We start from the raw sequence: 24,989 nt of genomic DNA on the forward strand, positions 1-24,989 counted from the left end.
GGACTGTACGATGATGTCAGACTCAAATTCCAATCAGAGACGATTTGGTTGTTTCTTTCAGCTAACGTACTGATATAAATTAACTGAAATTTAGAAAATTTTGCTTACTTTTTACCTTCAATTTATTAATCTGGTAAAAAGAAGATGTAAATATAAACAATAAACATGTTTTTTTTTTATGTTTCATGCGAATTATGAAGATAGCAAACATTACAGAGATTTTTTTACATATATATTTTTTTTCTGCAATGTCGCTACCTTCATATCCCGCATGGATCACCAGAGAAAGCATTCAAATTTTTATTGTTTCAGTATTTTTTTCTGCAACGAATTTATTTTATATAATTACATATTCACAGAAAATTCAATAAAAATAATAAATAAACATGGATTGGAAAGAAGCTACACGTATTTATAAATATCCATAAAAATATGGGAGACCTGAAAGAAAGAAAACATCTTTACATCGTAGCCTATAGAATATAACCCTATAGAATTCCATCCTATACTAGTAATCATGTAATAAGCTTTGATTTTGATAAATTCAGAATGGAAAATAAAACAAATTTAAAAGAAAACAGTTCTGATCCACTCTTTAATTCCTGATTTGTTTTCATCAATGACTCAATTTGAAACTATTTCACATATTTAATTTTCTTCACATTGCCTTTGTTTAACTCACAAACAAACAGATTGTCAATATTATCTGCACATAAACCACAAGGAGACTCCAGATCACAGTTATCAATGTCACGGAGAAACTGTCCATTCTGATCCAGAATGTGGATACAATGGTTGTTCTCGTCTGCCGTCAGGACACGACTCTGACCGTCTGTTGTGATTCCACGGGGTTTAAATGGTTTGTTCTTGGTAACTGAGGGATGACCGGTGTATCTCCATCTGAGTTTCCCGTCCTGGTTAACCACCACTACTGCTCCGGCCTTACTGTCAGCTACACAGATGTCATGGTTTCTATTCTCTGTGATGTATTTAGTATAACTATTCCCTGAGTACAGAGGTTTACCTTCCTCGTCAAATTGAATTGTTTGTTTCTCTGTTGATCCTAAGTAACGGACAACTTTGGATTGAGTTTTACCATCACTGTACATGGTAACCAGGAGATCACCAGTAGAGGTGACACACAGATTGACAGGCTTCCATCCCTGTAATCTGATCAACTCTTCTATCTGTCCATTCTTCACTTTATTCACTGTCCCAACTGTCCGATTTGAGTACAGTAGATCCCTGCCTACGTCTACAGCTATATCAAAAGGCATTTGTCCTGATTTTGTAACAATTTTCTGTTGGAGTGAACCATAAGCATTGAAGCATTTGATTTCATTAGTCAACCCACTAGTCCATATCTTGTCATCATGTATATAGGTAACACTACGAAAATTTTCATACCCAGTCTGTATTGTGGCAACAAGCTCTGGCTCATCCAGTAGTTCTCTGACTAAAGTGTTGGGTTGGTTCAGTGACACGACATGTTCTTCTGTAGCAGTAGATAATGGGGTGGTCTGTCCAAACAAACTATACAACTTCTCACGATCTATTGGTTTTGGAATGAACGTTGGCAATGTAACCTTAACTTTGGGTGGAAGCTTGCTGAACTCTCTGATCTTAGAGCTGTACTTAATGGTTGGGGCCAATTCAGTGGAGGTCTTTATTTCTTTAATAGCAAGTAATGTTTGTTTTATGAGGGACTGTATCTGTTTGATTTCATCCAAGTGTTTCTGTAAAATGTCTCTGTGTTTCTCTTTTATCTCGCTGATTTCAGTTTTCATTTTATTGATGACGGTGTCGATTTCTCTGTGCCATTGCTCTCCTTGTTTGGACATTGTTGTTGTTAGTTTCTCATATCCTCCATCTAGGTTGGCAAGCTGATTTTCCAAGTCAAGGACAATTTTCTCATATTTAGGAAAAATTGAGTTTTCATACTCTTTCGTATCTTTTTCAATAATTTCTTTCTTTGTCTTGTAAACCTCTGTGACTTCGACAAAGTTATGTCCCTTGTGCTGATCAGATGCCATACAGGAAGAACAAACAAAGGTGCCGCATTCCCTGCATTGCAATTCGCAGTTTTTCTGTGGATGTTTTCCACAATTCGGATAAATGAGGGTCGACCTTCGTTCCTGGAAAGGGACAATTTTATGTTTGTCATATCCATCTGAGATGTGATCTACTACACAGGGCTTGCAGAGGTTGACATGACAAAAGTCACAGTAGCTGTGTACTATGGCGGTCTCACAATGGTCACATCTGTGTACATCCTGGGCACTAGTACGGGGATCCATGATTTTTCTACAAATAGATAATAAATATTTCTACTATATATGTAAAACACATGTATCAACAGCCATTTTCATGTATTTTTTCAAATCTTCATAATGTCTAAAATCTTTAATTTGTGTATGTATAAGTATGAACATGGACGCCATGGTATCAATCTACTATTCCTTTTATCTTTCTCATGAAGACTGGTATTTCAGAAGTGAAAGTAGAAATATTATACATTTATTTTAATACCTAAGCTTTAATTATTTCTATTTTATGCCTAATTAAAATATATATTTCATTAGCCCTACATCTAAAAATGTTTTATTTGATAGATTAATCTAACAGATGTTGAAAAGGGGTACATACCGTGATTATTCTTCTACATTGTATTCTTAAATGGCTGAGCTTCTGTGGAATGTAGTCACCTGACAGATTTAAATTATTTAGAGTTACTTCCCGTGCTCTGTACTTGGGGAAAACGTGAAATGGAAATTGCAAGTAAAATTGCACTTCTAAGCAAGACTACGAATGTATTAATATTCTATAGAAATGATTTGATATACATGTATACTCGGTTTTTTTCTCGGAAGGGGGGGGGGGCCGTCAAGCACATTTCTTTACCCTAACTACAGATAGTATGCACAATAGACTAATCCTCAGAAAAATTGAGAAGCAAAAAAAAATAAACCAAAACCTAATTCCCAAAATCATGAAAATCCTAATGCAGATATTGGGGGGGGGGGGGTATACCCATATTTTAAAAAAAAATTTCTTACCTACCTATTTTTTTCCCCAAATCATGAAATTCTTAATCCATGTGTGTGTGTGGGGGGGGGGGGGGGGGGGGCTAGTTTGCCTATGACTCCAACTTCTCACTATTTTTTTTATAAATTTAGGAACAATTATGTTTCCGGCTGAACCTTCTATGATGCTATGTTCCCAATGGTTTGGTTTAACTTTGCAAAACAATTGCAAAAAAAAGTCCCCCTAGCCCCTCCCCCTCCCCCCCGTTCCGACGCCTATGATATTTATTGTAGCTATTACAGTTAATAAAGGTGAACTCGTATGCAGTTTTCTTCTCAGGGAAGGTGTGATTAATAGAAGATCATGAAGAGTTGGAGTCCCATACAGTGCAGTGAAGATTGTCTCAATCTCATGCGCAAAGATAGAGGAGGGGGACACCACCCCCACTCCATCCAGGTAAATTCTAACAAATGGTAAAATAACTGAAAATAGGTTTTGGACCCCACGCCCCCCTACCACCCGGCAAACATTATCATCCCTAAACATCCCCCCTCTGAATTCACGCATGACAGTCTTCGTTTTAAAGTTGTTTGTGGTTACAGTTAATTATAATCAAGGGAATTAATGGTCATGGGGACTAGGGTTTTTGATTCAAAAAAGGTTAGTGAAATGCAACAATGGATTACATGTATTTACTAGTGTTTTGTTTTCTTCTCTCTCTGTTGCTGAACCGCACTAGTGTTAGTTCTGTAAATTCCTAATTAAACGCGACGAATTAATATACGCGTAAAATCGCGAGAAGCATCCTTGGCGGATCTCTACTATTTTCTGAGAGTTGAAAACTATAAGAAATAAGGAGAAAAGTTGAACGTTCGCGATTTTATATTCTCGCGATTTGATACAAACCAGCGGGATCGCGGAATATATAGAATTTGATTATTTATGCGAGTCATTCATTTAATGTGTGATAGGTATTACATTATTTGGTTTCGTTTTGGCAAATGTAATATATAGCCTCATTCTTGTTTCCTATTACATGTACCTGAAGCAGAAGAATAAGTTTATTGTTTTACCTGTCTTCGTGTCGTCATTTTCTGTAGTTTTACTGTAATGAAAGAAAAATTGAGAAAGTTGTCTACTTTAAAACCAAATTGGACAAAATTCGAAAAATAATAAAATCAGATTTTCCTAGTTATATCATTGTGTCCGAAATACACTTCTACCTTCAACGTTTTATGAAATTCTGTGCAGCGGATTAAAAGGAGTTGCGGTGAAAAAATAATTATGATTAGGTTCATTGCTATATAAAATATTCAATATAAAACGGCCAAAAGTATTATTTTATGGTGCAAAAGGACTGAAATTCCCAAAATATTAATGGTATCAGAATTTCTTGGTATAATACGAAAATCTATACTCACTGGGTCCTAAACACAAAGAGAGTTTTACAAAATCCTGTGCTAACAAACTGTTCATCACTATACCAGTGTACATGTTGGAATAAAAGGAAACGCCTTTAATCGAAAATAATTTGTACCAATGCTTTTGCAGAAGTGAATTTAGCAACACAGGGCCCGGGGTCTAACCTTTTCTTTTTGAAAACCGCTACTACACCAAGGTAGAACCAAGAAAGAATTGGGAACGAAATGGTTTATTTGGAAATTGCTCAAGTTAAAACTTAGGACACTATTATTCATTGTATTTCGGCTGCTCAATTCTCTATGTTAAATAATCAGTGCTCTCTTTCATACAAAGAACTATGTTTGGTGAAATTTAAGCATGTTAGAAAGCATAAAACAGTGACATTTATCTCTCATTTTAGTTTTTAATCCTCCTCAAGATGTTATAGAAGGCCCCATTCGCCCACCCTAGCTACTTTCAAAACCGATATTACGTGTCTGTTTTCAAACTGTGATTAGAGACGATGGAGGGGGGGGGGGGGTGGTGGTATCAATATTAAAATAATCAGTTCAGTTTCATTTTTTTTTCACTCAACATCATATAATGGTACAAGAGGTACATAAAGAGGACCAAACATATTTACATATATACAATATAGTTGTAAAGGTCAAGAAAGTAAGTGGGGTGAACAAACAGTTTGATTAATTCATGAAATAAAGAAACACAATTTTCTTAATGTATATAGTTAAATGAGGACATGATTTCATAGAACTTAGTGTTAGGAAAAGAACACTAATATGTATCTAAAAACTGACTTCGTAATTTACTTAATGCCTTGCATTCTAATATAACATGAAATTCGTCACCAATTTTGTTACAACTACACAAATTACAATAACGTTTACTTCTTTCAACAGTACCATACCTTCCTATTTCAACAGGAAGACGATAATTTGTAGTTCTAAACTTAACTAATATTTTTCTTAGTTTACTGGGTAACAAGAGTAAATAGCGTTCACATCCAAAATTTGCTTTATAAATTCTATATATAACACCCTTAGTCGATTCCTGAATATAAGCATAAACCAGACAACAGGGAAATATATAATACGATTTAATTCGGTGACGATAATATTTCCATTGATTATAATTTTGCCATTATAGCTACCTATTTGAATTCCCGGAAGTAAACCATAATACACTAAAGTGGTACTGTCATTAGACACCCTGTCCAAGTCGCCATACATGTCTTGCTAACTTTATCTGTAAATAGAAACTTTTATGAAGCAAATATTTTGTATTAATTTTGTTTTTGGATTTTTTTTTATTTTTTTACAAAATTTCTATTCTGTTAACACCAAATAATTTATTATAAACCTGATATTGGCTATACTGTAAAAAGTGATTCGTAATATTATCTATAAAGTACACGTCTATACACTGTATGGAAAGATCTCCATGAATTTGAAATGGGAGATGCACGTCACTTGATGCCGAATCATCTTTTCGTGAAAGCTATAAATACATAGACTCTGGTCTGCTTTTTGTTGAAAAAATTAAAGCAAATTAAGTTGAGATAAACTGTTGTTGCATTTCTTCTCAACCTGTCCAAGAATACGAATATTGTCATAAAAAAATAACTAATTGATCTTTGTCAAATAATGAGTATAAATCTTATTTATTGATTTTTAGTTTTTATCAATGTCAGTTGTACACATAGAAGGTATATATAATTTCTTCAATTGCCCTCTCGGTCCGACGGGGGAGATTTCTCACTTTTCGTCTGGTGGCTCTTGGTATGAAACACAGAAATGATAGAAGATCAACGCTATTGACATTTGTTATCTAATTTATCACAGATTGTATATTGGATATTTATTCTAAAACATCGAAAATACGTTAACTGCTAATCATTAAATTTCTTTATATAAAAAATATTTATCACTAATTTATCTATATATCACTAATCTATCGAAGTCGGGGATACATTCATAACTATGTATCGCAACTTCCCAGGCCTTTCCGGTAAAAAAAAAAAAACTTGTGGGAGACACTCGAGGAGTTGCGATTGATAAAGCGTGACAGTCGTCAAATACCTACATGTACGTGCACAACCCCTCCTTTTTCCGCTACAAACCAACAGCCGTTCATCGACAACTCGAATATCAGTGAATTTTATGCGACTTACCTGGGATAAAAAGGATGCTTGGTGTCATAGAAGATGGCGGACAGCTCCGAAATGGTGGGACCCGTGGGTCGGTTCCTTATTCTAAAGTCCCGAATGTACTGGAGCTTCAGCGACGAATCGCCCTAAAATTTCAGTCATTAACTTTAATATCATGCAATCACATATAGTACATATAGCTCTCAAATTGTGACAATATTACTTTGCATTATATCGCTTCTTCATTTGCTAAACTGCACGCATGTTGATGATGATAGGGGTTTTGGGTCATTTAATAAATGAAATGGGTTTTTTTTAAAAACAGTATTCTTTAATAGCGAAGAAATTAAAACTAACCTGCACCTTGTCTTCGGTTTCTCTGGGCATCGGCTGTTTCAAAAAAATTACAATGTAATGATTTAATCAGCTGATAATCAGAAAATCAAATACTGCTACGTCTTTGAAATTCTATCATTTGTTTTTTCAATGTGAATATCATTGTCACTACATGTATATATACTATCGGAAAAAAGAAACTGTGCATTATTTAATATATGAAAAAACATTCAAAAATTACAATGAACAAATTTTATTTTTTGTAATACTGTTAACACATGTATTCGTAACAACATCTCATATCATATCAATGTCAACATCGAATAACGTCAATTTCAGCACAACTCGAAAGTCACTGTTATTTGAAATTGAATTAACAAAATTAATAACGCGTGTGAATTTACAGGCGTTACATAATGAATAGCCTCATCTTTTTGCATAATTACCGACTTTGTGTTTAGGTTTGTTCCATTATCTTGCAAAATCGAGAGGCCTTGCAAACAAGGCTATTTTATATTTAGATACGACTTAAATCGTCTTACTAATATCATTTTAATTGCATGTATCTCCTTTAGATTCTTTCAGAGTTTAAAGTGTTCATTGATTTACAAATACTTTCCAATTTGTTGAAACTTATACTATTAATATAAAAATACTAAACTAATTGTCGTTAAAATATACAATGGGCATTGTACATGAATTGCGTTCAAATTTTGAAATATAGGTATTTTAAACATAAAAATATTTTGATTTTAAACTTTAAATGCAACACTAATGCAAAAAGGCGATAAACTTTGTACATATCTGGAGCAGTTTTGGGTGATGTGTTGTTTTGGGCGTTCATAACCAAAATGGCCACCAACAGAAACAGGCCTAGGGATTGTAGATTTCTCATCTTTTTAATTACCACGGTATTCCAAAACTAGTCCGGTGCATGCTGAAACCAACGTTCTTTCCCCATTTATTTATATAGAGGCAACAAATGTCATTTCAAATATCTGTTATTGTCAAAACCGTGTTATATTCAAAACAGATTATAGTTGCAATGTGGCAATTTTTCTTTTCTTTTCTTTTTCATTCGAAGTGCGCATTTTTTTGTTGACCAAAATTCGCACAAAGAAAACTAATTATGCTAGAAGATAAGAGAACACAACACGATACTCTCATTAAATTTCAAGGTTATCTTTAATTAAGAAAAAAGTGTTACCTTCTAGTTAAAATATTTCACATATGTTTTGTTGTTTCTTAATTAAATATGTTAAAAGGTGCTTCGTTCGATCGTACAGTATTTCATATAAATGTAGGAGTTAAGCAGAAAGTTTATGAGTAATATAAAGTTCATTTGTAGTATAAATCAAACTTTATCGAAAAGATTTTATAAATACATTGTATATTCAATGAATTCGAGTATTTGTGATTTCGCCTATTTGAAAGATTTGTCTTGGTGTTGAAGCAGATAAACAATAATAACATTAATAACGTGTCATATTCGCTTACACCACGAATGTTTTTGTATTGCTGAAAAGGGATTGGTTTTCGTGGTATAGATTTGAAGGTTTTTATAAGAATTGATTTTAAAGAAAACTATTTGACTTTCAATCGATTTACTTGTAATCATTTCAAATTTGAATATAACACAATTGGTACATTCATTTATTTAAACTGTATCTCTGAGTTTTTAACAAAACATCCACTTAGACGAGATTGGCGCTTTTTCATTACAAAAAGACTGCATTACTTTTTAAAGATTTCTTCGTTATTGATTACTACATATACTTACCGGGCTTTGGAACTGCAATACCGAGTAAACGTAAAATATATCTAACGGACCTTAATTAAGCGTCTTATTTATATCAAAGTTTTGGTCAGATTAATTATAAGTACATTAGCATTTAACGATAAACCATTATATGAATTATCAAAAGTTCATTCATTTAATTTTTAAAGACATTTGGGTTAAAAATAATACTAAGTTTATAACTTTTTTATCCATGAATTATTATCACATTATTAGCGTTTCTAAACGGAATTTTATTATTAGAGTTATTAGGTTCACAATGTGAGGATCATTTTGTAGCTGGAAATCAACAGTACATACATGTACAATTACAATAATTCTCCATACGGTAAACAAATATTAATATCTGTTTTTTTTATATGGACAAACGAAGACAAATATGATAGATTGAGCGACTACGAGATAAAGAGAGAGAAAGTGAGGATTCTCTCTCTCTCTCTCTCTCTCTCTCTCTCTCTCTCTCTCTCTCTCTCGATCGCAGTTTTTGAAACGAAGATTAATTGTAGAAAAAAGTACAAGATACAATTAAAATACACTTGCCATCCACCTCCAAGCCCCCCCCCCCCCCAAAAAAAAAAAATTAAAATAAAAGAGGATGTCTAGCAATCGATACATTAATATATTTATTTTTATCCTTTTTATGTTTGCTTTAAGATGTCACTACAGTATTAAATTTTACTATATATTCTTATCAAAATTGCACAACTTTACATACAGATTAAAAATTCAAAACGAACTTCTGGAAAAAATCCTCTTGACATCTTGTTAAACAACGCTTCATTTACAATTTTCTAGCAAAATATACACGTGCATCTAGCAAGGCGTGAGACTTTGTTTACCTCGAAGTTACACATGTGCTTGAAAATCAAGCCCGGGCCTTTTCACCCCCCATCCGGAAACAACACGCATCAAAAATTCAAATGACCTCGCATTATTACAAAAATGTGATAGTTAGACCTCTTACACATTGTTTTTCAGCTCATAAAAAAAATCAGCTCCTGTCGCGTGCAGAAACGCCCCGAATTCAAAGGAAAATTCGGGAATTATTTTGGCTGTTATGACACCTTTAACGCAATACACCAGTCTTGGTGCAATATGATCAAAGTTAAAAGAAACTGTGCATTATTTAATATATGAAAAAAACATTCAAAAATTACAATGAACAAATTTTATTTTTTGTAATACTGTTAACACATGTATTCGTAACAACATCTCATATCATATCAATGTCAACATCGAATAACGTCAATTTCAGCACAACTCGAAAGTCACTGTTATTTGAAATTGAATTAACAAAATTAATAACGCGTGTGAATTTACAGGCGTTACATAATGAATAGCCTCATCTTTTTGCATAATTACCGACTTTGTGTTTAGGTTTGTTCCATTATCTTGCAAAATCGAGAGGCCTTGCAAACAAGGCTATTTTATATTTAGATACGACTTAAATCGTCTTACTAATATCATTTTAATTGCATGTATCTCCTTTAGATTCTTTCAGAGTTTAAAGTGTTCATTGATTTACAAATACTTTCCAATTTGTTGAAACTTATACTATTAATATAAAAATACTAAACTAATTGTCGTTAAAATATACAATGGGCATTGTACATGTATTGCGTTCAAATTTTGAAATATAGGTATTTTAAACATAAAAATATTTTGATTTTAAACTTTAAATGCAACACTAATGCAAAAAGGCGATAAACTTTGTACATATCTGGAGCAGTTTTGGGTGATGTGTTGTTTTGGGCGTTCATAACCAAAATGGCCACCAACAGAAACAGGCCTAGGGATTGTAGATTTCTCATCTTTTTAATTACCACGGTATTCCAAAACTAGTCCGGTGCATGCTGAAACCAACGTTCTTTCCCCATTTATTTATATAGAGGCAACAAATGTCATTTCAAATATCTGTTATTGTCAAAACCGTGTTATATTCAAAACAGATTATAGTTGCAATGTGGCAATTTTTCTTTTCTTTTCTTTTTCATTCGAAGTGCGCATTTTTTTGTTGACCAAAATTCGCACAAAGAAAACTAATTATGCTAGAAGATAAGAGAACACAACACGATACTCTCATTAAATTTCAAGGTTATCTTTAATTAAGAAAAAAGTGTTACCTTCTAGTTAAAATATTTCACATATGTTTTGTTGTTTCTTAATTAAATATGTTAAAAGGTGCTTCGTTCGATCGTACAGTATTTCATATAAATGTAGGAGTTAAGCAGAAAGTTTATGAGTAATATAAAGTTCATTTGTAGTATAAATCAAACTTTATCGAAAAGATTTTATAAATACATTGTATATTCAATGAATTCGAGTATTTGTGATTTCGCCTATTTGAAAGATTTGTCTTGGTGTTGAAGCAGATAAACAATAATAACATTAATAACGTGTCATATTCGCTTACACCACAAATGTTTTTGTATTGCTGAAAAGGGATTGGTTTTTGTGGTATAGATTTGAAGGTTTTTATAAGAATTGATTTTAAAGAAAACTATTTGACTTTCAATCGATTTACTTGTAATCATTTTAAATTTGAATATAACACAATTGGTACATACATTTATTTAAACTGTATCTCTGAGTTTTTAACAAAACATCCACTTAGACGAGATTGGCGCTTTTTCATTACAAAAAGACTGCATTACTTTTTAAAGATTTCTTCGTTATTGATTACTACATATACTTACCGGGCTTTGGAACTGCAATACCGAGTAAACGTAAAATATATCTAACGGACCTTAATTAAGCGTCTTATTTATATCAAAGTTTTGGTCAGATTAATTATAAGTACATTAGCATTTAACGATAAACCATTATATGAATTATCAAAAGTTCATTCATTTAATTTTTAAAGACATTTGGGTTAAAAATGATACTAAGTTTATAACTTTTTTATCCATGAATTATTATCACATTATTAGCGTTTCTAAACGGAATTTTATTATTAGAGTTATTAGGTTCACAATGTGAGGATCATTTTGTAGCTGGAAATCAACAGTACATACATGTACAATTACAATAATTCTCCATACGGTAAACAAATATTAATATCTGTTTTTTTTATATGGACAAACGAAGACAAATATGATAGATTGAGCGACTACGAGATAAAGAGAGAGAAAGTGAGGATTCTCTCTCTCTCTCTCTCCCTCTCTCTCTCTCTCTCTCTCTCTCTCTCTCTCTCTCTCTCTCTCTCTCTCTCTCGATCGCAGTTTTTGAAACGAAGATTAATTGTAGAAAAAAGTACAAGATACAATTAAAATACACTTGCCATCCACCTCCAAGCCCCCCCCCCCCAAAAAAAAAAAATTAAAATAAAAGAGGATGTCTAGCAATCGATACATTAATATATTTATTTTTATCCTTTTTATGTTTGCTTTAAGATGTCACTACAGTATTAAATTTTACTATATATTCTTATCAAAATTGCACAACTTTACATACAGATTAAAAATTCAAAACGAACTTCTGGAAAAAATCCTCTTGACATCTTGTTAAACAACGCTTCATTTACAATTTTCTAGCAAAATATACACGTGCATCTAGCAAGGCGTGAGACTTTGTTTACCTCGAAGTTACACATGTGCTTGAAAATCAAGCCCGGGCCTTTTCACGCCCCATCCGGAAACAACACGCATCAAAAATTCAAATGACCTCGCATTATTACAAAAATGTGATAGTTAGACCTCTTACACATTGTTTTTCAGCTCATAAAAAAAATCAGCTCCTGTCGCGTGCAGAAACGCCCCGAATTCAAAGGAAAATTCGGGAATTATTTTGGCTGTTATGACACCTTTAACGCAATACACCAGTCTTGGTGCAATATGATCAAAGTTAAAATGTTACTTAAATATAATGGTGTTTTAATGACGCTTGACATACGTGCAAATGCACTTTTTTATTTCCACATTTATGAGACTACATGATGTAAAATATGTCAGATAAATAAATCATTTATAATTGGGGACAGCGAAAGAAGAAATACGTTATTTACATTCAAATTAAAAACATACAAAAAAAACCAACTAATATCCATGTGGGTTGACATAATGGGATTGCATTTGCTATTTTGGTCAATAACATCCATGAAGGTGTTTTAACATATAGATACCGAGTGTAACAAAGTTACAAATACTAATTATACCTTGATTTTATTTTCCACTTCTCGATATTATTATTCATTTGCTTAAACATACATTGCCAAACTAAAAATAAAATTCAGTATTCAAACAGCTTTTGATGATGAAAATGTTTTACACATACGACTTGCTTGTATAATACACCTGGCAAAAATAATAATTTTACTCAAACAATAATATGCTTTTTTTTTTGGTGATTCATGCGGGATATGGCGGAGGCGACATTGCAGAAAAATACATGTATTTTATTGTCATATAATTTATATATATATATATATATATATATATATATATATATATATATATATATATATATATATATATATATATATATATATATATATATATATATATATATATATATATATATATATATATATATATATATATATATATATAATTTCCCAATACAACAAAAAATAAATCGGCACAGTTTTAAATAATTTAAAAATGATAAATATCCAGAATAAAATCACAAATTGATCCTATTAACCGCAAACGTTTTCGCCATTCCTGGCTCTTCAGGCAGTTATGTACAAAATTGTACATAACTGCCTGAAGAGCCAGGAATGGCGAAAACGTTTGCGGTTAATAGGATCAATTTGTGATTTTATTCTGGATATTTATCATTTTTAAATTATATATATATATATATATATATATATATATACACCAAGTATGATTCCCTTTGTACCTTACTGAAACTTAAAGTTAATTCATAGCTCTATGGAAACAGCCAAACAATATATACACGGCGCGTTTATCGATTGGTCGAAATATACAGTGACCTTTAAAAAGATCACGGACTGCAAGATGATATCAGAATAAAATTCCCATCGGAGACGATTTAGTTGTTTCTTTTAGCTAACTTACTGATGTACATTAACAGTAATTTAGAGAATTTTACTAACTTTTTACAATAAATTTATTAATTTGTTAAGAAGAAGATGTTAAGCTAAACAATAACATGTTTTCTTTGATTCATGCGACATATGAAGGTAGCGATTATTACAAAAAAATTCACATCACCCGCTAACGCGAGTTATGTATTTTGTTCTGCAATGTCGCCTCCTTCATATACCGCATGAATCACCAAAAGCTTTTATTGTTTTTGTAATTTTTTTTTCTGCAACGATTTTATTTTATGTATAATTACATATTCAGAGAAAATTCAGAGAAAATAATAATGAAAAACATGAATTCGGATTGGAAAGCATCAATTTATAAATATCCATGAAAATATGGGAGACCTGAAAGGAATAGCACATAAAAATCATGTAATGATATATAATTTTGATGAATAAAAATAATGAAATTCAGAATGGAAAATAAAACAATTTTAAAAGAAAACAGTTCTGATTTACTCTTCAATTCCTAATTTGTTTTCATCAATGACTCAATTTGAAACTATTTCATGTATTTAATTTTCTTCACATAGCCTTTTTTGTACTCACACACAAACAAATTGTCATTATTGTCTACACATAAACCCCAGGGATACTCCAGATTACAGTTATCAATGTAACGGAGAAACTGTCCATTCTGATCCAGAATGTGGATACAATGGTTGTTACAATCTGCTGTCACGACACGACTCTGACTGTCTGTTGTGATACCCAAGGGATCAAATGGTCTGTTCTTGGTAACTGAGAGATGACCGGTGTATCTCGATCTGAGTTTCCCGTCCTGATTAACAACCACTACTGCACCAGCCCCACAGTCATCTACACAGATGTCATGGTTTCTGTTCTATGTGATGTATTTAATCTTACTATTCCCTGAGTACAGAGGTTTACCTTCATCATCAAATTGAATTGTTTGTTTCTCTGTTGATCCCGAATAACGTACAACTCTGGATTCAGTTTCATCATCATTGTACATGGCAACCAGGAGATTATTATTAGAGGTGACGCACAGCTGACAAGGCATCCACCCCTGTAATTCGATCAACTTTTCTGTCTGTCCATTCTTCACTTTATTCACTGTCCCTACAATCCCATCAGAGTACAGTAGATCCCTGCCTACCTCTACAGCTATATCAAAAGGCACTTCTTCTGATAATGTAACAATTGTCTGTTGGAGTGAACCATGAGCATTGAAGCATTTGATTTCATTGCTACACCCACTGGTCCATATCCTGTCATCATTTTTATAGGTAACACTTCGTAGTTTTTTATACCCAGTCGGTATTGTGGCAACAAGCTCTGGCTCATCCAATAGTTCTCTGACTGACGTTTTGGGTTGGTTCTGTGACAAGACATTTTCTTCTGTAGATGTAGATAATGGGATAATCTATCCAAACAAACCTTACAACTTCTCACAGTATATTGGTTTTGGAATAAATATTGGCAATGTAACCTCAACTTTGGGTGGAAGCTTGCTAAACTCTCTGATCTTAGAATTGTATTCAATGGTAGGAGATACTTCAGTGGAGTTCTTTATTTCTTTAATAGCAAGTAATGTTTGTTTTATGAGGGACTGTATATGTTTGATTTCATCCAAGTGTTTCTGCAAAATGCGTTTGTGTTTCACTTTTATCTGACTGACCTCAGTTTTCATTTTGTTCACAACGATGTCAATTTCTCTGTGCCATCGCTCACCTTGTTTGGACATTGTTGTCGTAAGCTTCTCATATCCTCCATCCAGGTTGGCAAGCTGATTTTCTAAATCCAGGACAATTTCTTCATATTTAGGGGAAATTAAGTTTTCATATTCTTTTGTATCTTTTTCAATAGTGTCTTTCTTGGTCTTGTAAACCTCTGTGACTTCAATAAATGTATGTCCCTTGTGCTGATCAGATGCCATACAGGAAGAGCAGACAAAGGTGTTGCAATCCTTACACTGAAATTCACAACTTTTGTGTGAATGCCTTTCACATTTTGGATAAATGAGGGTTGATCTCCGTTCCTGAAAAGGAACTATTTTATGTTTGTCATATCTATCTGAAATGTGTTCACCAGTGCAAGGTATACATAGGTTGATATTACAATAGTCATAGTAGCTGTGTACTATGGCGGTCTCACAAAGGTCACATCGGTGCACATCCTGTGCACTAGAACGGGGATACATGGTTTTTCTACAAATAAAAATGAAAATTTTGTATATACTTATAATTTGTTCTTTATGTAAAACACATGCATCAACAGCCACTTCATTGGTTTTTTTTAATGTTCATAATGTCCAAAATATTTAAATTGTATTTTTATCAGTATGATCATGGACGGCATGTAATCAATTCTCTATCCCTTTCATCATTCTCATAAAGACTGGTATAGATGTAATCAATAAACAATGTTCTTTTCAAAGTGAAAGTAGAAATATTATATGTTAAGACCTACTGGGAGCTTTATTTCTATTTTATACAAAAATACATTTCATCACATCTGAAAATCAAACATCAGTAGTTTTAATTATTAAATTAATCTAACAGCTTTTTAAAAGGGTGACATACCGTGTTTATTCTTCTACTTTGACAAGTGCACTCTAAGATGGCTGATTTGTTTTGGAATGTTGTCATCTGACAAAGGGCTTTAAACTATTTACTTTCCGTGCCTTTAACTCGGGGTAAACGTGAAATAGAAATTTTAATTGAACCCCTGGAATTTTCCATCTTTTACCCTTGCCTAAGACATGTATCTGAAATTGTACTTCTAAGCAAAAATATGAATGTGTGCACTTTCTGTAGATTTGATTTGATATACACATTTTGCGCAAGACATTTATACAATATACTCATATATTTAGATATTACATTGATTTTTAATGCTAAATACATCACGCATGGTGTTACAAATGTATCTTGTTGATTTAACATACATGTATCATCTTCAACAACAGTATGACAATTAATGCAGTATCTTTCATCCCTTGGAATAGTAGAATTACAATATCTGCCAACCCCTATCTGTAATTTGTGGGTACTTGCATGTATATTCTTCACCGAGCCTAAAAAAGAATGAAACTTCTTGGAAATGGATTTATTTAAGTATGGTTGAATTTCAAGTATGCTTAGATTTTTTGTATATTTAATTGGCTGTAGAATGAAAAGTTTCTATTACCCCCTCCCCTTTTTTTAAAAGTCTCTGAAACTTTTATCAATTTATTCATAAAATCGTTTCTAGATACTGTATAAGCATGTGAACCAATATTAACATCAAGTATTCTTTGTATACAGTTTTGCCGACAAGTGTTTCCACTTCCTGCAAGTGTTTCATCCTCTAAATATACATGTATGCTGTAAAAGCAAGTTTAGGTTCTCTTAATCTGAAACAACTTCACGATTTGTAGCAAAAAAGTCACTAGGAACATCTTATTGTTTCACAGCACAAACAGCAGTGGAATATATATGTTCAATTATTCTAATATAAATATTACGTCCAACATCTTCATCTAATACAAAAGCTTATGTAGAAGAGCAGGTCGCTACACTGTGTCAAATGCTTTTTTAAAATCAACAAAGCAAGCATCTAACTGGGATTTTTGTTTTTTGTTTGCATTAAGCATATTTGTTAATTACAACTTTTAATTTTAATTTTGTTTACTCTAAATTATAACTATAGCTAGATGTTACCAGTACATATGTATACCTAGGCTAATACTTCAATGCAGACACATGTGAGAGGGACTATATCGATAGTGATATTTATACAAAATCTGTACAAACATGCAATTATATTTTCTATAGCTATTATAGTTAAAGTTGATACTAAGTTAGATAAATCAACAATGTATTTAAAGGCAGTTGCAAAAAGTTAAAAAAATTCATTTATTTATCACAGAACGAACATCTTGAGACTAACATTAGCTCCTTTTATTTTAAAATTGGCAGTATCAGGCAATAATATTGTTTTCCATTCTGTCAATAAAAGTATTCTTGCACACAGCATTGTTTCTTTTCTTCACTTTTTGGACAACTTCAGGTATTATCAAGGGTATATAAAAGTTTTCTGCAAAAAAAAAATAATCAAAAATCATTATCATTGATTTTTCTTCTGAGCAACTCCAACATATCATTCCCTGATGGAATGAGCATTTTTTTTACTTAAACAACTTCAAGGATGTTAATGAGAGGCAAATACTGACATTGGTCTGAGTTATATTCTGGATATGGATGGTGATGAGTCTTACGGGCAACACATTTTTACATCAATCACAGTTTCTTTTAGAAAATAAATGATACTAGTAAAGCCAAGAAAAACAAAAAATGCATAGACAGGCTCGAACTCGGGTGTTAGATTATTCCCAGGGAGGGTGCAATTCATAAAATACTATGTGTCATACAGTGTAGTGAAGTTTGTCTTAATCTCATGCACGAATACATAGGATGGGGATATCACCCCAACCACCAACCCACCCCGGAAAATTCAAACTTCTTTTTAATACATTTTTAAATTACGAAATATAGGCTTTGGATCCCCCAAAAGCTTTTCGGTACAGCTAGCAGACGCCCGAGAAATTGCGATTGATAATAGCGTAACAGTCCATCAAATACCTGCGTCACCTTCTTTCTTTCTCCTTTTCCCGCACCTAACAGCCGTTCATCAAACTGAAAACTCACCATGAATATCAGTGAAAGTTTGTGCGAATTACCTGGGATAAAAAGGATGCTTGTTATAGAAGATGCCGGACAGCTCTGAAATGGTGGGACCCGTCGGTCGGTTCCTTATTCTAAAGTCCCGGACGTACTGCAGCTTCAGCTGCGAATCGCCTTAAAATGCAATTACATATAAATGTAGCTCCAAAATTATGACAATAATCCTTTGTATTACATTGCTTCATTATTATAAAATGTGTATTTTGCAGGTCATTTGATAAATGGAATGCTTTAAAACAATAATTTTAGGAAAGAGAAGAAACTAAAACTAACATGCATCGTGTCTTTGATTTTTCTGGACATCGGCGGTTTAAAAATAAATAACAATGTAATGATTTAATCAGCTGACAATGAGAAAATCAAATACGTCTTTAAATGTTCTATCAATTTCTCAAATTAAAAATCAGAATTACAATACATTACGGGAGATAATTTCAACACGATTGTTTTATAAATTTAAACTTTATATATATCATCGGAAAAAAGAAACTGTGCATTATTAAATATATAAAAGAACATTTAAAAATTACAATGAACAAATTTTATTTTTTGTAATACCGTTAACACATGTATTCGTAACAACATCTCATAACACAATAATATCAATGTCGAATAACGTCAATTTCAGCACAGTCAAGACTCACTGTTATTTGAAATTGAATTAACAAAATTAATAACGCGTGTGAACATCATTTGCGTTCACGCATGCTTGACAGCGACACCTATTGATGCCACTAAAGTGTTCAGAAATGCTTGAATGATGTTGTTCCAGATATTGGTTATAGCATGACCTTAATCAGCCAATGTCACTGGCTGATTTGGTAAACGGCGCAAACGTCTTTCCATTTCATCCCAGACGTGCTCAATCGGCGACAAATCGGGGGAAACAGCTGGCCAAGGCAAGACATCGACATTCTGTTGAACAAGCATGTCCCTGACTACACGTGCAATGTGTGGCCTTACGTTTTCTTGCTGCAGAGTAATGTGATTTTGGTGTCTCTGTATGAAGGGTATCACATGACGCTGAATAATTTCATCTCGATAGCGTACGCCGGTGAGATTTCTATTGACAATTTGTAGAGGGGTCCTTCCACGTGCTGATTATCCACCCCACACCATAGCCCTACCTCCACCGAATTGTCGACGTTGCACAACACAAGCGTCCTGGTAACGCTCCCCAACGCGACGATACACCCTACAACGGCCGTCAGTGCTATCCAAATGAAATCTGATTAATCTCATTAATGAACAGAATATTGGCCCAATCCTGCATTCTGAATCGCAGATGTCGTGTGCACCACACTAGTCTGGCGATACGATGACGTTGAAGCAGTACAGGGCGTACCGCTGGACGTCTTGGTCTGATGTTTTGCTCGCGCAGACGATTACGCACAGTTCTTGGACAAATTGGTCGAAGCCCTGGAATGCTACGGGCAGTCAAACTTGCTGTCTGGAAACGATTTCTCAGTTGCACAAGTCTAATGTAGTTGTCCTGTTGACGTGACGTCACACGAGGTCGCCTAGAGCGCTGTCGATCCTGAGTGTTGCCAGATTGTTGAAAACGACTCCATAATGACTGGATGGTGTTTCGATGAACTCCAAAGTGTCTTGCTACAGCATTTTGTGCCATTCCTGTTTGCAGCATCCCAACAGCACAATTACGTTGGTTTTCGTTGAGTTGTGGCATGACATAGGGGTAAATTTTGTCGAAACTAAAGTGATTTCCTTAACAAAAAAAGTTTAAACAAATCCTTTACAGTTCTTATTCCAAACAGTATTGGCCCGTAAAACTCGTCCGTACAAGTTCTTCAATAAACAACAGGTGCTCACTAACCATGAAAAAGTCCGTGCACCCGGACGGTTACCATCCGATATTATCAAAAACATTACCATTATCGATTGTTTAAATTTTATAAATACAGACAATAGGTATAGAAAAATTATACTAAATTTTATAATGCACAGTTTCTTTTTTCCGCCAGTATATATCTAGAAGTATGAACATAGACAGCAAGTAATCGATTAACTATCCTTTTTTTCTTTCGTATGAAGGCTGGTAAAAATATAATCATATACATTGTTCTTCTCAGAAGTGAAATAGGAATGTTATATTTTAAGACCTAATAAGTGATCTATTTCTATTTTAAGTACAATATATATTTTATTACATCTAAAAATTAAATTTAAGTAGTATTGATTAATACATTAATCTAACAGTTGTCATTAAGGGGTACATACCGTGTTTATTCTTCTACCTTATACTCTAGGTAACATACATAGCTGACCTTTGGTAGGATGTGGTCACCTGACAGCTTTTAATTTTTTAGAGTTACTTCTAGTGCATAGTTCTCAGATAAACCTGAATATTGTACTTCAAAGCAAGAATTGGAATGTGTTACCTTTCTATAGAAATGATTTAATATATTTTCAGAGTATATATGTTATGCACTGTAAATTAAGTTCTCTTTGTTTATAGGAAAACAATCATAATGGTAAAGTAAAGTAAAATCTGCTTCACAATACACTGTGATGGATAATAAACATACCATTGCTTCCTACAAAGGATGCTTGCGATCCGGATATGCTTCCTCCCACCGAAACCGGTTTGGTTGCTCCCTCCGGAAGATCCAGTGCCTCTGTAGGCTCAGGATGCTCCATTGGCGCTTAAAGTAAATATTAACAAATGAATTTTAACAAAAGTTCATATATATATTACTATACATTTATTCTTATTCTACACAATACATGTATGTAGCACGATGTGTGTGCTACATTTTAATTTATTATAAAAAAAAAAGTATATGCAGGGCATTATGCGTATTTTTGAGTATGAGATAGAGAGAGATAAAAAGAAAGTTCTCTCATTCTCTCTAGTTCGGTCGTTTGATTTTCAATGAAGATGTAGAAAATACAGTGCAGGAAAATACAATATCAACACAGTAGCTAATCACCCAAAACATTTTAAAAGAGGAGGTGTTGTGTGCCGAACATTTGCATACTTTTTTGTTTGAATTGATTCTTTAATCTTATATATTTTTGTCTAATAAATGACCTTTTAACGACGCTTGACATACTTGCAATGACAAAATGCTTATGCCACATGCGTTGATGAGACCAAATGATGTAAACTATGTCATATAAATAAATCATTTATAATTGCAGACAGCAAAAGAAGATGTACGTAATTTACATGTCAAGTTAAACACTAGTATGTTTTTGACACAATGCGATTTCATGTGCTATCTTGGTCAATAACATCCATAAAGGTGTTTGACTATTTATCTATGTACCGAATGTGACAAAGTTCCAAGTACTTATTACCTTGATTTCATTATTTCATTCTCTACTTCTCGATATCATTATTGCTTAAACATACATTGCCAAACTAAAAATAAATTCTATATTTAAACAGTTTTTGATGATGAACATGTTTTCCACATACGACCTGCTTCTATATTACTGTGGAATCATTAGAGTTCTTGGTGGCTCAATTTCCTTGGTATTCGTGGATATCCCTACCCCACGAATTTAAATCCTAAACGAAAACAATTTTAGAAAGAGTTATCTTTGTTGCTGAAACAGTAATCGATGCATCCACGAAATTACATCCCCCGGAATGAGCAAAAAAGTCATAATCCACGAAAATTGGCCCCCACGAATAATAACGATTCTACAGTACACCTTGGAAAAATAATAATTTTACTTAAACAATAAAATGCTTTCTTAGGTGATCCATGCAGGATATGACGGTGGCGACATTGCAGCAATATAAATGCAAAAATATACATGTAATTTATGCAATTTATTGTCCTGTAATTTTAATTTATTTATATCTACTGAGTATGATTCCCTCTGTTTCTTATGGAAACTTAAAGTTAATTCATAGCTCTATGAAAATAGCCAGACTGAAATCCACACGCCTGTTTACCTATTGGTCGAAATATACAGCGACCTAAACTAAAATCATAGATTGCATGATGATGTCAGACTTAAATTCCCATCGAAGACGATTTGGTTGTTTCTTTTAGCTAACGTACTGATGTAAATTAACTACTGTCAATTAAAGTATTTTACTTACTTTTTACAATAAATTTATTAATTTGTTTAAAGAAAGATGTTAATATAAACAATAACATGTTTTTTTTTATGATTCATGCGAATTATGAAGTTAGCAAACATTACAGAAAAAAATTACATCACCCGCTAACGCGAGTTATGTATTTTTTTCTGCAATGTCGCCACCTTCATATCCCGCATGAATCACCATAGAAAGCATTTTATTGTTTTAGTATTCTTTTTTCCTGCGACGATTAATTTTTTAGAATTATATATTCAGAGAAAATTCAGAGAAAATAATAATGAATAAACATGAATTCGGATTGGAAAGCATCAATTTATACAGTAAATATCCATGAAAATATGGAAGGAATGAAGAAATAGCACTTAAGAATATTTAAAATCTTTACATCGTAGCCTATAGAAGATAAACCTTTGAATTTCATCCTATAATCATGTAATGATGTATAATAATTCTGATAAATAAAAATAATGAAATTCATAATAGAAGATAAAACAATTTTAAAAGAAAACAGTTTTGATTTACTCTTCAATTCCTAATTTGTTTTTATCAATGACTCAATTTGAAACTATTTCAAATATTTGATTTTTTTTACATTGCCTGTGTCGTATTCACACACAAACAAATTGTCATTATTGTCCACACACAAACCAACAGGATCCTTCAGATCACAGTTATCAATGTAACGAAGAAACTGTCCGTCCTGATCCAGAACGTGGATACAATGGTTGGCACAGTCTGCTGTCAGGATACGACCCTGACTGTCTGTTGTAATACCATTGGGTTTATATGGTTTGTTCTTGATAACTGAGGAATGAACGGTGTATCTCCATCTGAGTTTACTGTCCTGATTAACCACCACTACTGCACCAGCCTCATAGTCAGCTACACATATGTCATGGTTTCTGTTTTCTGTGATGTATTTAATGTTATCATTCCCTGAGTACAGAGGTTTTCCTTTATCATCAAATTGAATTGTTTGTTTCTTTGTAGATCCTGAGTAACGGACAACTTTGGATAAAATCATAAAATATCCGTGTACATTTACCATGTACATGTACATGGTAACCAGGAGATCACCAGTAGAGGAGACACACAGACTGCGAGGACTCCATTTCCGTATTCTGATCAACTCTTTTGTCTGTTCATTCTTCACTTTATTCACTGTCCCTACTGTCTGATCTGAGTACAGTAAATCCCTGCCTACGTCTACAGCTATATCAGAAGGCACTTTTCCTGATTTTGTAACAATTGCCTGTTGGAGTGTACCATAAGCATTGAATCATTTGATTTCATTGGTCGACCCACTAGTCCATATCTTGTCATCATTTATATAGGTAACACAGCGTAGTTTTCCATACCCAGTCTGTACTGTGGCAACCAGCTCTGGTTCATCCAGTAGTTCTCTGACTAGAGTGTTGGGTTGGTTCAGTGACAAGACATTTTCTTCTGTAGCAGCGGATAATGGGGTGATCTGCCCAAACAATCTGTACAGCTTCTCACGGTCTATTGGTTTTGGAATGAATGTTGGCAATGTAACCTTAACTTTGGGTGGAAGCTTACTTAACTCTCTGATCTTAGAGCTGTACTTAATGGTTGGGGCCAATTCAGTGGAGGTCTTTATTTCTTTAATAGCAAGTAATGTTTGTTTTATGAGAGACTGTATCTGTTTGATTTCATTCAAGTGTGTCCGTAAAATATCTCTGTGTTTCACTTTTATCTCGTTAATTTCAGTTTTCATTTCTTTGATGACAATGTCGATTTCTCTGTGCCATTGCTCTCCTTGTTTGGACATTGTTGTTGTTAGTTTCTCATATCCCCCATCCAGGTCGGCAAGCTGATTTTCCTGAAAAGGGACAATTTTATGTTTGTCATATCCATCTGAGATGTGATCCACTACACAGGGCTTGCAGAGGTTAATATGGCAAAAGTCACAGTAGCTGTGTACTATGGCGGTCTCACAAAGGTCACATCGGTGCAAATCCTGGGCACTAGTGCGGGGATCCATGATTTTTCTACAAAGAGATAACAAATATTTATACTATATATGTAAAACACATGTATCAACAGCCATTTTCATGTATTTTTTTCAAATCTTCATAATGTCTAAAATCTTTAATTGTATAAGTATAAAATGGACGCCATTTAATCAACCTACTATTCCTTTTATCTTTCTCATGAAGACTGGTACAAATGTAATCGTATAAAATGTTCTTTTCAGAATTGAAAGTAGAACTATTATATTTTAATACCTAGTCAGAGCTTTAATTATTTCTATTTTAGGCCTAATTAATATATATATATTTCATAACATCTAAAAATATGCCTCAGTTATTTTAATTGATATATTAATGAAACAGATGTTGAAAAGGGGTACATACCGTGTTTATTCTTCTACCTTGTATTCTAACATTGTTGAGCTTTTGTGGAATGTGGTCACCTGACAG

The 24,989-nt window shown here is 33.2% G+C and overlaps 1 protein-coding gene across 2 annotated transcripts; it reads right to left on the reverse strand.

The window, feature by feature from the left end:
* Positions 1 to 578: 578 nt before the first annotated feature.
* Positions 579 to 24,989, reverse strand: LOC109618134 (E3 ubiquitin-protein ligase TRIM71-like). 2 transcript variants are annotated; one of them, XM_066081884.1, is made up of 2 exons: positions 24,924 to 24,989; positions 579 to 2,304 (listed from the first exon to the last, which is right to left on the reverse strand). In XM_066081884.1, the coding sequence occupies exon 2, from the start codon at positions 2,295 to 2,297 to the stop codon at positions 636 to 638; it is 1,662 nt and encodes a 553-aa protein (XP_065937956.1). In that variant the 5' UTR covers positions 2,298 to 2,304; positions 24,924 to 24,989; the 3' UTR covers positions 579 to 635. The 2 variants fall into 2 exon arrangements, with proteins under 2 accessions (XP_065937956.1, XP_065937955.1); XM_066081883.1 differs by lacking the exon at positions 24,924 to 24,989 and adding an exon at positions 2,647 to 2,758.

The sequence above is a fragment of the Magallana gigas genome, chromosome 4 (genome assembly GCF_963853765.1).
Source record: "Magallana gigas chromosome 4, xbMagGiga1.1, whole genome shotgun sequence".
Taxonomy (NCBI): domain Eukaryota; kingdom Metazoa; phylum Mollusca; class Bivalvia; order Ostreida; family Ostreidae; genus Magallana; species Magallana gigas.

What these genes read in the sequence shown, in the direction of transcription:
- LOC109618134 (XM_066081884.1), bottom strand. Translation starts at nt 2,297, where the DNA reads ATGGATCCCCGTACTAGTGCCCAGGATGTACACAGATGTGACCATTGT.